We start from the raw sequence: 15580 nt of genomic DNA, 5'->3' as shown, positions 1-15580 counted from the left end.
TTTTGGGCATCTCTTTCCAAAGTTTGTGGTTTGTGTATCATAAAACTGATTCCAAGAAAATGTCATGCAATCTGGTCACAGTACTAGTTATTCACTACATTTGAAAAGTCTCAGTCTAAACATAAGTGGATTTTAATGACATACCATGTATAACATGAAAGTGAAGTGAAAGTCGCTCAGCTGTGTCCGACTCTTTGCGACCCCATGGGCTATACAGTCCATGGAAGTCTCCAGGCCAGAATACTGGAGTGGGTAGCCTTTCCCATCTCCAAGGGATCTTCCCATCCCAGGGAGCGAACCCAGGCCTCCCTCATTGCAGGCGGATTCTTTACTAGCTGAGCTACAAGCGAAGCCCAATAAGATCGAGATAAAAGATATCTCAGGGGTTTTTAAGATTACGATCATCTGGCAATTAACATCATAGGTAAAACAAATGTCATTAATGCATTAAATCATATACAAACCCAATAAAATTGTAGTAGTCTTTCAAATTCACTCTCTTCTTCAGATGAAACAAAGCTTCCAGTACCAAGTTCTAACTTAGGAAGAATCTGTCGTAAAATGAGAGTACACTGTCTATTCCAACGTGTGGGCTGTTTAGGCCGCCATTCCATTATTTTACACTTCAGAGTTCTTTCAATCCTAAGGTAAGAATGCACAGATCATTGTATGATAAATTACAACTCATGTAATAAATGTGAAAAAAAGTTTTGTCACTTTTACTCAAGTATGAAAATAATACTTTGGGGTAATGCCCTGGGGGTTTCTTGCATTAGTAAGAATGCAAAGGTCATTTTACGATAAAATACAACTCATTTAATAAATGTGAAACAAAAGAGTTTTGTTGCATTTACTCAAATATGAGAATGATATTTTGTGGGGATTTCCCTGGTGGTCCAGTGATTAAGAATCTACCTTGCAATGCAAGGGATGCAGGTTCAATCCCTGGTCAAGGAACTAAGTAAAATGAGTAAAATGCCCGAGCGCTCTGGAGCCCGTGTGCTACAACTAGAGAGGCATGCGCTGCAACCAAAGACCCTGTATGACCCAACTCATGCTGCGACTAGGACCCCACACAGCCAAATAAATAAAATAAAATTTTAAAATATATAGTCATTCACAATTTAAAACAATGATACATTTTTGATGTAGGAGAAAACCACACCTCCATGGTGAGGGATATCTGCCATCAACCACATTAATCTGGTTTGGGAGAGATCAGGCTCTTGCTTGGCTTGAGGAAGCAAGATGCTTCCTGGGGTAGCCAGCAATTAGTTCTCAAAGGCACTTCTTTCTTCCAGTTCCCTGTGTGTAGATAGCTGCCTACTAGGTGTGATTTGCTACCATCTGATTACTGGGTTGGCATTCTTGTTCTCTAAGACCCTCCTCTGACGAAAGATGTCTTGTTTCCAAGAAATGCTTTATAAAAATCCAGGTATCTTGTCTGGGGTAGTGTTCGCAGGAATGGGGTTATTAGATCAGTTAATCCAGCAAGTGGAATTGGGAGGAAATGAGACACTGGACTGATCAGTATGATGATCAGTTTCCCCTGATCTGATCATTCCCCCCAAATGTATGCTCTATGCAGGCAGGGAGTTTCACCTACCTACCCTGCCTCTGAAACAGTGCCTGCTGAGGAACTGTTCCAGGGAGGAAGTGGAGCCCAGTTGAGCTGGTTGGTGGGAAGCCTTTCCTCTGCAGAGGACTATCGTGTGCTGGGCCTCTCCTTTTGGCTGAGTCTAATAAAGTAAGTAAGTGGTTTTGAGTTTGCAAAGAGTGTCAGTCATGGCTACACACCAGGACTGTAGGACTCTATCAAAATACTTCACTATCCTCCAGATAGTGGCTCAACAGGTCTGATCTTGGACTCTGGCACCTATATTTAGTTCCAGAAGCAATTCTGATGAAAACTAAAAGTTGGAGACAATTTTCCTAGTGCATTTCTTCCTTTTATTTATTTATTTATTTTTTTGGTTAAGAGCTGGGGAAGAAGAAGGGGAGTAAGAGGTGGGGGTCATGTGCTCGTGAGAAAAGGGAGTGGCAAAATGCTTTTTGTCCTTTTATAAACATAATTATGATTAGTTGGTAGCGGCTTACATGCCAGCCTGCTGTGTCAGCATGAGTCACTGGAAGTAGTCAGGTCTAGAAGCTTCTGACATATCTGGAGTAGGAGCAAGGTCTGCTGCAAAGGCTGTGACATTTTGGGCTTGACTGAGCAAGTCCTCAGGGTGTGTGTGTGTGTGTGTGTGTGTGTGCGTGTGTTTCTGTGTGGAGTATGTGTATGAGGGTGGCTACCAGGGACAGTACTGATATTTCTACTACCAGCTCGGATGTTTTGACCACACTCCTGTTGTTCTTTCAAGAAGTGTTAGCTATAAGGCTCAACAGGTGTCTGTGTTGAGAACTTCCCAATAGCACCCCGCAATGTTGTCCAGATGCAACTGTATTTAACTTGGCATGTTTTTTCAAGGAGTATTGTGGATAGCAGAGGGGCTGATTTTTTCATGCAAGGGCCAAGAGGCAGATGACTCAATGGAACTATTAAATCTCCATTTCATGCTTCTGTTGCTGAGTCTAATGGGTATTTTGAGAGACTGGGTAACAGGACTGAAGGGTGGCTGAATGGGAGATTAGGGAGAAAACATGATAATCATAGCATATAAATAGAGATCATACCTGTTCTTTAGATCTTCTACCATGCTCTTATTAGTATCAGAATAAATTATTTCTTCAGGCTGAAATACAGAAAACTGAAAGTGAGGAAAGATTCTAGGGAGGCCATCTTGATATCAGTCACCCCTTGGAATGCTGATCACAATGGGGGCGGGCAACCTAAACCTGTCTCATGCGGCAGAAACACTCAATAACAGGGGCACAAAGCTAACACAGATCACAGCGTTTCCTTTGACTTTAATACTACTTCACCAGGGCAGGAAAGGGGAAATGGATTTACGAAAGATATTTCTCATGAGACAGATCTGCTGTTTGTTTATTCAAATAAGAACTTGGCAAACTTATTCATTCCATCAGACAATCTTTGGAAGCTGTACTGGTCTCATACGCTTATTAACTGTGACCTTGGAGAAATTACTTAACCGCTTGGAGTCTCGGTTACCACATCTTCTAAAGAGGGACAGTAAGAGCATCTACTTCCCCTGGGGTCATGCGAAGATTTTAAAATAAAGGCACATATTGCTCAACTAAGGTCAGATATTACTCTTCTAACATGGTTTATCATCCTCCTCCTTTCTTTCAGCAGGCAGGAGCCAGGTCTTCATGTTCACAGGTGTGCATGCGCACATATGCAAGCATACACACAGAGTCCATTTCAGTTTCTGCTGTCTTCAAGTCTTTGCTTCAGGCACCCCAGCAACAGCAGAGAGCAAGGTTCTACTGTGTTTCTCCATGTTGCTCCGCTGAGCCGGATTTTCTGGGACAAAGAGAGGACTTCTCCAACCCCCTCCCTCCTACCCAAATGCCCTGCAGGGCTCACACAGACAAGAATGGAGGAGTGGGACTGGGTTTAGAGAGTCTTTACTTTGAATATTTATGAGCTGAGAAATAGAGGCTCTGTAGAGACAGGGACAGATGCTTCCCCCTCATGAGTGTAAGGGAGGAAACATTTGGGGGACTCTAGGTCTCAGAAAATTTCAGGGGTGATTTGAGGAGGCTCAGTCTATCATGTCCTGATCTAAGTCAGTGGCTCCCAATATGTGATGCCCCCCTCAGCAAAATGTTGCTGAGTCAGCAGCCTCAGACCTACTGACTCAGAAAATGTGAGGGTACAGCCGAGCACATTGCTTTTTAACAAGCCCTCCAGAGGATTATGATGCCTGCCAATGTTGGAGAACCACTAGATTAGAAAATATGTTCAGACACAGTGAATTTGCCCAGAGTAGAACATGGCAGAAGATGAAATACTGGAGAAAGTAAAGTCTAAAACCCAGCATCATCTTGCAGAGGTCACCAACTATTGCAGACAGGGCAGGTAACCAAATCCCGACTGCTGTCCTCAATTACTGTCTGCCCCAAAACACTGCCCTGCGCCCCTAACCTGGCAACTCCTGTGGATCAGTTAGACCACCTTCAGGCCTGAAAAGGAGGCCTGGGTTATGTCGACCCAATACGTTTATGGAGTGTTAGTCTATTTCCCATGTGGGCAAAGGCCACTTTCAGGGAATTCATAACCTTTAAAACTTGAAGAGGACTTCCCTGTTAACTCCATTTCTCTCACACACACTCAAATTTATGTTCTCAATTGTGATTAACAGAAAAAACAAAACAAAACAAAACAAAACACCCCAGCATCCACTACAGATGGTGGTTTATTCTGGTATGTGTGTGACAAGGCAGAGGATCAAGGGCCACTGGCCCACAGGGAAGAAATCAGTAAAGATGAAAGTCAAATGCAACTATGAGTTTTCTGTTTAATTACTCAACTTGACAAAAGGTTTAGTTTCCACTCTCAGTCAGAGTGGCTTTTAAAAATACAATTTTGATTACGGCAGCCCTTGCCTTGGTGATGCTGAATAAAGAATAAATACCAAAATCCTGACCAGGACCTCAGCTCATCTCCGCTCACCCCCTGGTAGCAGCCAAGCTGACCTTTCAGCTCTGTGACAGACACTTGGCCCTGCAGGTCTTCATCTGCCTGCAACGCAGGAGACCTGAGTTCAATCCCTGGGTCAGAGAGATCCCCTGGAGAAGGTCATGGCAACCCACTCCAGTGTCCTTGCCTGGAGAATCCCATGGACAGAGGAGCCTGGCAGACTACAGTCCATAGGGTTGCAAAGAGTCGGACGTGACTAAGTGACTAACACACAAACAGCAGGTCTTCAAGCCTGCTGTTTCTACTTTGTGCTGGGACTACTCTCTTCACTAATCTTCATCTAGACCAGCTCCTGCTGCTCACCCCTCTCCACTGTGCTGCTGGTCATCACTTTTTTCCCCAGGAAGCCCCTGAAGCTCCCCTTCCCCTCAGGTTTCCTGCTGTGTGCTCCCCAAAGCACATTCATTTCTTCTTAGTGGTATTTATCTCTCTCTACTCCAAGTGCTTGTTTCCTTCTGTTTCCTCTTCTAGAACACAAGCTCCAAGAACACAGTTGCCGTGCAGTTGCTCAGTTGTGTCCAACTCTTTGCACCCCCATGGACTGCAGCATACCAGGCTTTCCTGTCCTTCACCGTCTCCTGGAGTTTGCTCAAACTCATGTCCACTGAGTCGATGAAGCCATCCAACCATCTCATCCGCTGTCGCCCCCTTCTCCTCTAGCCCTCAATCTTTCCCAACATCAAACTCTTTTTCCTTGTGGTACCTATACCTAACAGTGCTGACCCACTGCAGCACTCAATAAACGTTACCTGAATTAATAAGAGAATGATTAAAAGAAACAAAAATTCTCATCTCTGAATATACTGTTCTCCCCCTAGGAGGCTGCAACCAAATGCTTTGGTCACAACTTTGGGATGGGCAAGCAAGGCATTGTGTGGGTGCTGTAAATGCGGCTTGCTCAAGAGAGATAAGCACATTTCCCCTTACTTACAATGACTTTACAGACGTACAAATGCTTGCATCTGCAAGGAAAATATTTAGAAGAATACACAAGAAACTACTAACTGTGGTTATTTCTTAGAGTGTGGGGAAAAAGTGCTAAAGAGGGAAGAAACTCTTCATTTTATATACTTGGGTACTGTTTGATTTCTTTTCCCCTACAACCACCATTCCTTCTTTTCGATATTGTGAACTATGCCAAACATACAGATAAAGCACTGAGAATAATGTAATGAACATCCACCCAACATACATACCACCTAGCCATATGTAATCTTTGTATTCCTCTGTATTTGTTTTAGATTGTTCAAAAAGATGTAGGAACTTGCTGGTGATCCAGTGGCTAAGACTCTGCCCTCCCAATACAAGGAGCCTGGGATCAATCCCTGGCCAGGGAACTAGACCCCATATGCACAGCCAAATAAATAAATACATTTTTAAAAAAGATGTAAAACATTACAGATAGACTTAAAGTACTCTGTATACTCCTCCCTGATCTCATTCCCCTTTTTTCTCTCTCCAAAGGTAACCTTTACCCTAAATTTGATGTTTATCATTCTCATGCAAGCCTTTACACTATCACTATGTATCTATGGGCTTCCCTGATGGTTCAGATGGTATTCTTTCTGCCTGCCAAGCAGAAAACACTAGTTCGATACCTGGGTTGGAAAGACCACCTGGAATAGGAAATGGTAACCCACTCCAGCATTCTTGCCAGGAGAAATCCATGGACAGAAGAGCCTGCAGGGCTACAGTCCATTGGGTCACAAAGAGTTGGACATGACTGAGCAACTAGCAATTTCACTTATATATCTGTATATATAAACACAAATTTTTCAAACTTCATATATATGTGTCATTTCACATCTTATTTACTTTGCTCAACATTACATTTTTTATATTCACTCATGTTGATACGACAGCTCTAGGTCAGTGGTCCTCAACTGTGGCTACATGTGGGAATCACTTGAGGAGCTTTAAGTAACACCAATGTGTGCGCTCTTCACTCAGAGATTCTGATGTCATGGATGTACAGTCAAGTTGAGAGCTACAGTAAATTAGTTTCATATATTTTTTTTTTTACTACTGTACAGAAGATTTTGGGTTTCTCTGGTGACTTAGTAAAGAATCTGCTTGCAATGCAGGAGACCTGGGTTTGATTCCTGGGTCAGGAAGAGCCCCTGGAGAAGGGAATGGCAACCCACTCTAGTACTCTTGTCTGGAGAATTCCATGGACAGAGGAGCCTGGTGGGCTATAATATATGGGGTCGCAAAGAGTCGGACATGACAGAGTGACATACACATACATACACATAAGATTTCATAGTGTGGGTTCTTGACAACTTATGTGCCCATTTTCTGGTTTATAAATTGTCTCCTTTTTTTTTTTTTTTTTTTTTTTCTATTTCAAGCAATTCAGTAATGACCATTGTTGTGCTCGTCTCTCTGTGCTAGGGTATATACTTAGAAGTTGAATTGGTGGATCAAAGCTTGAGCTTTTTCAACTTTACCAGCCTTACCATATTGATTTTCAAAGAGTTTATAGCAATTTACATTCCCATTGTTCCTCAGCCGGTTTGCCAATATTTGATATGATCAGACTTAAAAAAATGTTTCCCAATCTTATACATGTGAAATCATGTTTTGTTTTAAATTATATTTCCCTCAGTACAAGTGAGGTTGAGCTCTGGAGTTTCTGCTTCTATGAATTGTCTTCTTCCTATTTTTCCATTGTTCTTTTCCTTATCCCCCCTCTCTTTCTTCCTCTGGGTCATAGCTCCCAGTTTTTGAATTTTGCAATTGCCTGCACATTGACATACCATGCCTGTCAATCCAGAAACGGCTGTTGAAATGGAATTTGGGTGTCTTCCCAAAGTGATACGGAGCACAACACAGATTCCCTGGCCAAGTCGTCTGGTGGTTAGATTGGTTCCTGATGCTCTGATCTGTACTTTGGTCTCTTACCTCCTGAGCTCCAGGTAATGGGTCTGCAGCTTACCTTTCTCATCTTCTCTCAAGAGGAGCAAAGTAGGGAAGCTCCATCACAGTCCTGGCTTCAAAAAGTGAGACTGGCTCTGGTTCCCTGGATTTCATGACTCACTTTTAGACTTTGCTCCCATCCACTTTGGGCCCTGCTCACCGATGGTGTTTCTGTCCTATTTCTATTCCACGAGATACCCACCATGGTTCAGAGTCCAGATAAGCCTTTTGTTTTTCAATTTTTATACTTTATTATTGCCATGGATGTGTAGTAGAAGTGCAAGGTCAAAGTAAGAACTTATTACACCATCTGGACATTATATTTCTGTTTCATGATGAACACTTAAAAATTTTACTCTAAAACCTAAATTCACAATTAAGATGATGCCTTCTTCTCAATTCTTCTTTTGCAAGTAGAGGAAAAGGACCAGAGTAGCCCAAAGTCAGGCTGGATGGCAGAGAAAACTGGATTTTATTGATATTGCTAAACCATTCAATAAACAATCAGCTATATAAATGTAACAAGAGCTGGCACAACTCTAAGGTCAGAACCAATGGTAACTTTCATAGAGACACACCTGGAAAAGTGTGATTTACCTGAATGCTTTGTGTGTTTGTTCCTTGATAATTTTTTGGAAGCAATTGTTTCCAGAAACTTTCCTTTGAATAGTCAAAATACACAGCCATTGGTGAATTATTCTGCTGAAGATTAAACCAGACCTATTAAAACATTAACACAGAATCAACACAGGCCCATGGGAGTACAAAGCCCATAGTGGGTTACGGTCTTACTACCCAGTGAAGTGGCAGAAGCCAAGGACAGCTCTGAGGCAGGAGGTACGGAGAATTCCAGGGGCATGTGAACACGAGACTGCTCACTGGTTCTCAGCCTTGGAAGCACTACAGAATCACCTCAAGGAGCTTTGGGGATAGAAGACTTCCCTGGCCCCACACCCCAGGGATTCTAACTGAACATCTAAGGTTTCTTCAGCGTTTCCACATGATTCTAATGTATAGTCAGGGTAGAGAGCCACAAGTTGGACTCCTGAGGGGAGAACTCAAGATCTTCCCTCCTCACCCAATACACTTACGTTTTCACCATCAAACAAACAATCTACACCTTGTAATGGACAAAATGGGTCAAATTGCTTATAACACCGTCCAGTTAATGGATTCCAAAGCAAATATTCATCAGTTTCCTGAGTTAATACATAAGCCACGTGCCCCTGTCCAAAGAAAGAGTTAAAATTATTTTTGGTGGATGATTGATTTAACTCATTTTTGTATTGGAAACTGTTGTGTAAGCATATGCTATCTCTGACTTTTTACAGATAATATTATTAATCACCTTATAGATTCTTTATTCTGTATGATTTATCTATTTATTGGCCATGCTGCACGGCTTGTGGGCTCTCTATTCCCTGACCAGGGATTGAACTCAGGCCACAGCAGCGAAAGCCCAGAATCATAACCACTATGTCATCAGGAAACTCCCTGGTATCTCTGATCTTTTAAAAGCCTTTTTTAGAATATTTACAATTTTTTTGAAAAGGGAAAACCCAAAGCAATAGAAATCCGCAGGCCCAAGCTATCATGAGGGTTCAAATGAGAGAACTTATGAGCCAGTATTGCCACCCTCATAGCAATAAAATATGTTGTTCTGATGAAATAAGTATCTGAAGAACATTTCCCAATAGCTAGTGCTAATGTGTAGGGGTACTTTTGTATAACTCACACAAAGGTGCTATATGGATTAGCCCTGCTTTAAGCAGAATATACTTAGAGATCAAGGGTGAACACCATGGAGAGTTATGGTGTTAGTCCATGGCTCTGAAAAGCTGGGTGAAGTTAAAAAGCCATCAAATTAATTTTGAGAACAAGATCAAGAATTAGAGGCCAGAGAGAAATTAAACAGAAAACAATTTGAGGAATAAAAGTAGTCACTATGTTACTATTTTGCTCTGCACATACTTTTGAAGTGTAAACCTTTCTTATTTAGCAAAAAATTAAAATTTCAGGTAATGATAATAATAACTGCTTAACATTTATCATTTACGTACCCCAGGTTCTGTACTCAGTGCTCATGCTAATTTTACTTAATTTCTCACTTTAATTAATTCCAAATTCTGTGAGGTAGGTATGATTATCATGCCCACCTTTCACATGAAGAATAAGAGGTTAACAACATGTCTAGGGTAACAGTAAATAGCATTATTCCTTTGAGCGGGGTCTTCCCTTGTGGCTTAGCTGGTAAAGAATCCGCCTGCAATGTGGGAGGCCTGGGTTCAATCTCTGGGTTGGGAAGATCCCCTGGAGGAGGGAAAGGCTACCCACTCCAGTATTCTGGCCTGGAGAATTCCATGGAATGTATAGTCCATGGGGTCGCAAAGAGTCGGACACAACTGAGCAACTTTCACTTTCACTTTGAGGGGATAGATAAATGAGGCTCAGAGAAATAAATAAGGCTGAGATCATACAGTTAGTAAACATTATTAGTGAAGTGAAAGTTGCTCAGTCGTGTCTGACTCTTTGTGACCCCACGGACTGTAGCCCACTAGGCTCCTCTGTCCATGGGATTTCCCAAGTAAAGAGGCTTCACCTCAACCACACAGCCAAGGTGAAACGTATAGGTAAGTGCTGCCACCCAGTGTGGACTCACAGGTACAAATACAAGTGTTTGTTCACTGTTCAAATATTGTTCACTGTTTACTGCCATCTAGTGGTGCTCAAAGCTACAGCAGAGCGATCACATGGGGAATTAGCCATAGGTTTTGGACAGGGTAAAGCATCTGTCTACAATGCGGAACACCCGGGTTTGATCCCTGGGTCGGGAAGATCCCCTGGAGAAGGAAATGACAATCCACTCCAGTACTATTGCCTGGAAAATCCCATGGACAGAGGAACCTGGTAGGCTACAGTCCATGGGATCACAAAGAGTCAGACACGACTGAGCGACTTCACTTCACTTTGGACAGGGAGGCCTGGCGTGCAATTCATGGGGTCGCAAAGAGTCAGACACGACTGAGCGACTGAACTGAACTGAACTTTCAGCTAACAAACAGGACACAGAAATAATAAGTTTTGGAAAGGAAATACAGAGAAATAAATGATCGTGACAAAAAAAATCTGGACGTTTTAAACGCTTATCAATATGTTCATATTATTGAATAGAAATAAAGAGTCCTAATAAGGCAGCTTTCTGGAGGTTTGAATACAGGAGTATATAATTAAGTTGTACAAATTAGTGAATTTCTGGCCCATTTCTTGCACAATTAAAATTTGAGCAGTGAAAAATAGGGAGAGGTACATCTAATTAAGATGTATCTTAAAATATAATTCTAGGAACATATAAAGATGACGATGGTGATGATGGTTAAGAGCCACTACATAACTATTACTACGATAACTATTACTACATCACCTTACCACCATCACTTATTGAGCATTTTCCATAAACCAGGTGCTGCTCTCGGTGTCATATATTTACTACATAATTTAGTATTTCTAGTAACCCCATGTTGTTCAGTCACTAAGTCATGTCCAACTCTTTGCGACTGCACGAACTACATAGAGCATGCCAGGTTCCTCTGTCCTCCACTATCTTCCAGGGTTTGCTCAAACTCATGTCCATTGTATCAGTGACGCCACCCAACCATCTCATTCTCTGCCACCCTCTTCTCCTTTTGCTCTCAATCTTTCCCAGCATCAGGGTCTTTTCCATGAGTCAGCTCTTCACATCAGGTTGCCAAAGTATGGGAGCTTCAGCTTCCACATCATTCCTTCCAGTTAATATTCAGGGTTGATTTCTTTTAGGATTAACTAGTTTGATCTCCTTGTAGTCCAAGGGACTCTCAAGAGTCTTCTCCAGCACCACAATTCAAAAGCAAGAGTTCTTCAGTGCTCAGTATTCTTTATGGTCCAACTCTCACATCTGTACATGACTACTGGAAAAACCATAGCTTTGACTAGACAGACCTTTGTCGGCAAAGCAATATCTCTGCTTTTTAATACGCTGTCTAGATCTGTCATAGCTTTCCTTCCAAGGAGGAGCAAGCGTCTTTTAATTTCATGATTGCAGTCACTGTCCACAATGATTTTGGAGCCCAGGGAAGAAAATCTGTCACTGCTTCCACTTTTTCCCCGTCTATTCTCCATGAAGTAATGGGTCTGGATGCCATGATCTTAGTTTTTTAACATGGAGTTTCAGGTCGGTTTTTTCACTGTTCTCTTTCACCATCATCAAGAGGCTCTTTAGTTCCTCTTCACTTTCTTGCCATTAGAGTGGCATCATCTGGATATCTGAGGTTGTTGATATTTCTCCCAGTAATCTTGAATCCAGCCTGTGATTCATCCAGTCTGGCATTTTGCATGATGTACTCAGGCACAGAAGCTAAATAAGCAGGGGGACAATATACAGCCATGTCATATTTCTTTCCCAGTTTTGTACCAGTCAATTGTTCCATGTCCAGTTCTAATGCTGCTTCTTGACCCACATACAGGCTTCTCAGGAAACAAGTAAAATGGTCTGGTATTCCCATCTCCAAGAGTTTTCTGCATTTTGTTGTGATCCACACAGGAAAAGGCTTTAGCATTGTCAATGAAGCAAAGTAGATGTTTTCCTGGAACTCCCTTGTTTTCTCCATGATCCAACAAATGTTGGCAATTTGATCTCTGGTTCCTCTGCCTCTTTGAAACCCAGCTTATACATTTGGAAGTTCTCAGTTCACATAATGCTGAAGCATAGCTTGAAGGATTTTGAGCATAACCTTGCTAGCATGTGAAATGAGCACAATTTTACAGTAGTTTGAACATTCTTTGGCATTGTCCCTCCTTGGGATTGGAATGAAAACAGACCTTTTCCAGTCCTGTGGTCATTGCTGAGTTTTCCAAATTTGCTGCCATGAAGTAGCACTATTATTTGTACTACTTTACAAAGAAGAAAAACAAAAGGAAGTCATTCTTTACATTGTGGAAGTTTTGATGATGCAACATTATTCTAAGTAAATATTTGTTTGCCTATGAAATTTCCTAATTAATTTGTTAAAAAATGGAAACTTGGAGTTGAAGTCTTTAAAACTTGCAACTGAAAGCTAATTAGTTTTGTTTACACTATTTAAATATTAAGTCCAGCACTTACTTCCAACACTGAGGTTCCTAGAAGGACCAAAGCTTTCTTCCCAAAATACAGGAAGAAATTACAGAGAAGTATGGCATGCTCCTCCTTGTTTCCAATAGCTAAACTGATGCAGCGCTAAGGTGAGACAAAAGCAACAAGGACGGAAAAAAAAAAAAAGGAAGGGAGGGGAGGAGAGAGAGTTGAGTAGTGCAAACATCCAACAGATTCAGGGCCCCCCCACGCCCTTACACATACATTTTTGTCAGGTCACTAAGATGACTGCAAAGCCTAAAACTCTGACACACTTTTCCTGTTAAAACTTTAGGGCATTAGAAAGAGAGAACATTGACCTGGAACATAAGGGTCACCTTTATTATGGGACAATTAATGTGGATACTGTGTGATCCAATAATTTTATCATCCAAAATGAGGCAGGCTTTTTTTTTTTTTTTTTGGGACAAATACCCTGGGAAAACAGGGATGAGCACCAAAGAATAAATGCTTTTCAACTGTGATGTGGGAGAAGACTCTTGAGAGTCCCTTGGACAGCAAGGAGATCAAACCAGTCAATCCTAAAGGAAATCAGTCCTGGGTATTCATTGGAAGAACTGATTCTGAAGCTGAAGCTCCAATATTTTGGCCACCTGATGTGAAGAGCTGACTCACTGGAAGAGACCCTGCTGCTGGGAAAGGTTGAAGTCAGGAGGAGAAGGGGACAAAAGAGGATGAGATGGTTGGATGGCATCACTGACTCAATGGACATTTGTTTAAGCAAACTCTAGGAGATGGTGATAGACAGGGAAGCCTGGCATGCTGCATTCTGTGGGGTCACAAAGAGTTGAACATGACTCAGTGACTGAATAACAAAAATTGGCTAATATTTTAAGGAACTTCATCTGATAGGAAATCACACCTGTTTTTGGAGGAAAGGATCCTTTGGTCAATGGAGTCACTCTCTGCCCTGTACAAATACAGTGCTCTCAACTTAGAAGAAGAGATCTGAGTTGGAGCCCAGTCAAGAAAAGTGATGGAAACTTCCTTAACTGAAAGACCTGAACAGCACGGGTAGGTGTAATCAAATGCGAAGTGCCTAGTAAGGCAGTTGTAGCAGAAGAGAAAAAGTGCAGAAGAGGTGGCAGACCAGTGGCCTATGATTTAGCTCCAGTCTAGAGGTGTGTTTTGCTTGGCCCCAAAATGCATTTAAAAATTGGAAGATCACACATACAACTCTGAATTTCTGGATTCTCTTGAAGAATCAAAGGATCTAACAAAATATATGGGCCCAAATGTTCATACGGCAATAATGTGTTGCTGCTGAGTAGCAGCTGTAGCAGGCAGACTCGGCTGCACCATTTAGACTGGACACGTGCTTCCAATTCATTAGTCCCAGAGAAAGGGCTGTGGTGGCCAGGGAGCTTGGGGAGGGGGAGCTCAGGAGCTCTCAGAGTGACTATTTACCAGTCAGTTGGGGAAGCGTTTCAATGGTTTAACAACAGATGTGGCCACATCAGTACACACTGGCTGGATGTGATGGTGAGGGATAGAGGTTAGCAAGAATGGTAACACGGCTCTTCTGAACGATATGTGTGATGAACAGGAGAATGAAGAGCAGAACATGAGTAGTCTTCAATGTCAGGGTAAGGAGGTTCCCCTGACTGCACCTCATAAGAGAAGGAGGAAATGAATGAGAGTAGGTAACTAACATTGGAAAAGACTCTGAAGCTGGGAAAGATGGAAGGCAAAAAGAGAAGACAGTGGCAGAGGATGAGGTAGTTAGATAGCACAATAGCATCACCTGCTCAAAAGACATGAATCTGAGCAAACTCAGGAGATCGTGAAGGATAGAAAAGCCTGGTTGCTGCAGTCCACGGGGTTGCAAAGAGTCGGATATGACTTAGCGACTGAACAACAACAAGGTAAATAATATACTGTGTTCTAGCTGCCTGTCCTTTCAAAATCCCTGTATGACACAGATGAGGAAAGTGAGGTCTAATGAAGCTGAATAACTTAAGTCACACAGGTATCAGGTGGTTGAAGTAGGATTTGAACCAAGGTTTGTTCAAAGACTGTATGTTGGGTAGAAGAAATAACTCCTGTGACGATTTAATTAGTCATTCACTCAGGGACATCCCAAGTCCAGAGTTCATGGCAATGGGAAGACAGCAGCCAAGAGGAAGCCTGCGCCGGTGGTGACCTGTTGATTATGAGTACTGTGTGGCTTGGAGGGCACTTGGAAGCACTGGTATTTGCCAGAATGGTTATTTTTATAGTTATTTTTAGCTACTTTAGAGGCTATCTTTCAATGTTCTGCAGGATTGTAACACATTCTGATTAGTTTGAAGAGTCTCAGAAGAGTCTAGAGTAAAACTCAAAAACTCTTTGAGTTTTACCAGATTTGAATCACTGGGTCCTGAAACAAACCACATGCTGTATCTCTCTTATTCTTATTTAGCAGAAGGCAGGGTAACTGACCTATTAAATTAGTCCTGTGCTCTCTAAATCCATTTCAGCCTCAAATCCAGGCTCTAAACATTCTAGATAAGTGCAAATTTGCCTTTTCATTCAAGGAGATTAAACTTGGGATGTATATGTATAGTGTGTGGGTATAGGGCCAGTGTATAATCAACTAAATATAATTTAAGGTGAAATGGAAAAAGTGTTCTAATTAGGATTGCCAGATTTTGGGGGGAGGGATGGGATGCCTAAAGCAATTTAAATTTCAAATAAATAGTTTTTAGTTTAAATATGTCCCAAATATTGCATGGCAACCAGTCTAAATACAATTTTAATCCAAGTGCCAAGGAAGCTCTTCATTCAGATAAGGGAGAACTGGGGAAAGCTTCTGGGAAACAATGGAATTTCCCCTAGATTTCAGGGTCTAACCACCTCTATAGTGAACAAGGCATATTTCATATTTCTCTCTGGAGAATGTCATA

The 15580-nt window shown here is 41.8% G+C and overlaps 1 protein-coding gene across 10 annotated transcripts in view; it reads right to left on the bottom strand.

The window, feature by feature from the left end:
- The window catches only part of CC2D2B (coiled-coil and C2 domain containing 2B), a 107836-nt gene that overhangs the window by 4397 nt on the left and 87859 nt on the right, over positions 1–15580 (bottom strand). For 8 of the 10 annotated variants that reach the window (XM_044935264.2, XM_044935258.2, XM_044935262.2 and 5 more), the window contains 5 exons: positions 12666–12779; positions 8620–8754; positions 8126–8248; positions 2677–2735; positions 465–642 (listed from right to left, as the gene is read on the bottom strand). In XM_044935264.2, coding sequence (XP_044791199.1) covers positions 465–642; positions 2677–2735; positions 8126–8248; positions 8620–8754; positions 12666–12779 — 609 coding nt within the window. The remainder of the gene's footprint in view (positions 1–464; positions 643–2676; positions 2736–8125; positions 8249–8619; positions 8755–12665; positions 12780–15580) is intronic. The other 2 variants (XM_044935260.2, XM_044935259.2) reach the window with 2 other exon arrangements.

This window comes from Bubalus bubalis, chromosome 23 (genome assembly GCF_019923935.1).
Source record: "Bubalus bubalis isolate 160015118507 breed Murrah chromosome 23, NDDB_SH_1, whole genome shotgun sequence".
NCBI lineage: Eukaryota > Metazoa > Chordata > Mammalia > Artiodactyla > Bovidae > Bubalus > Bubalus bubalis.
This window is presented reverse-complemented; position numbering and strand designations above follow the sequence as displayed.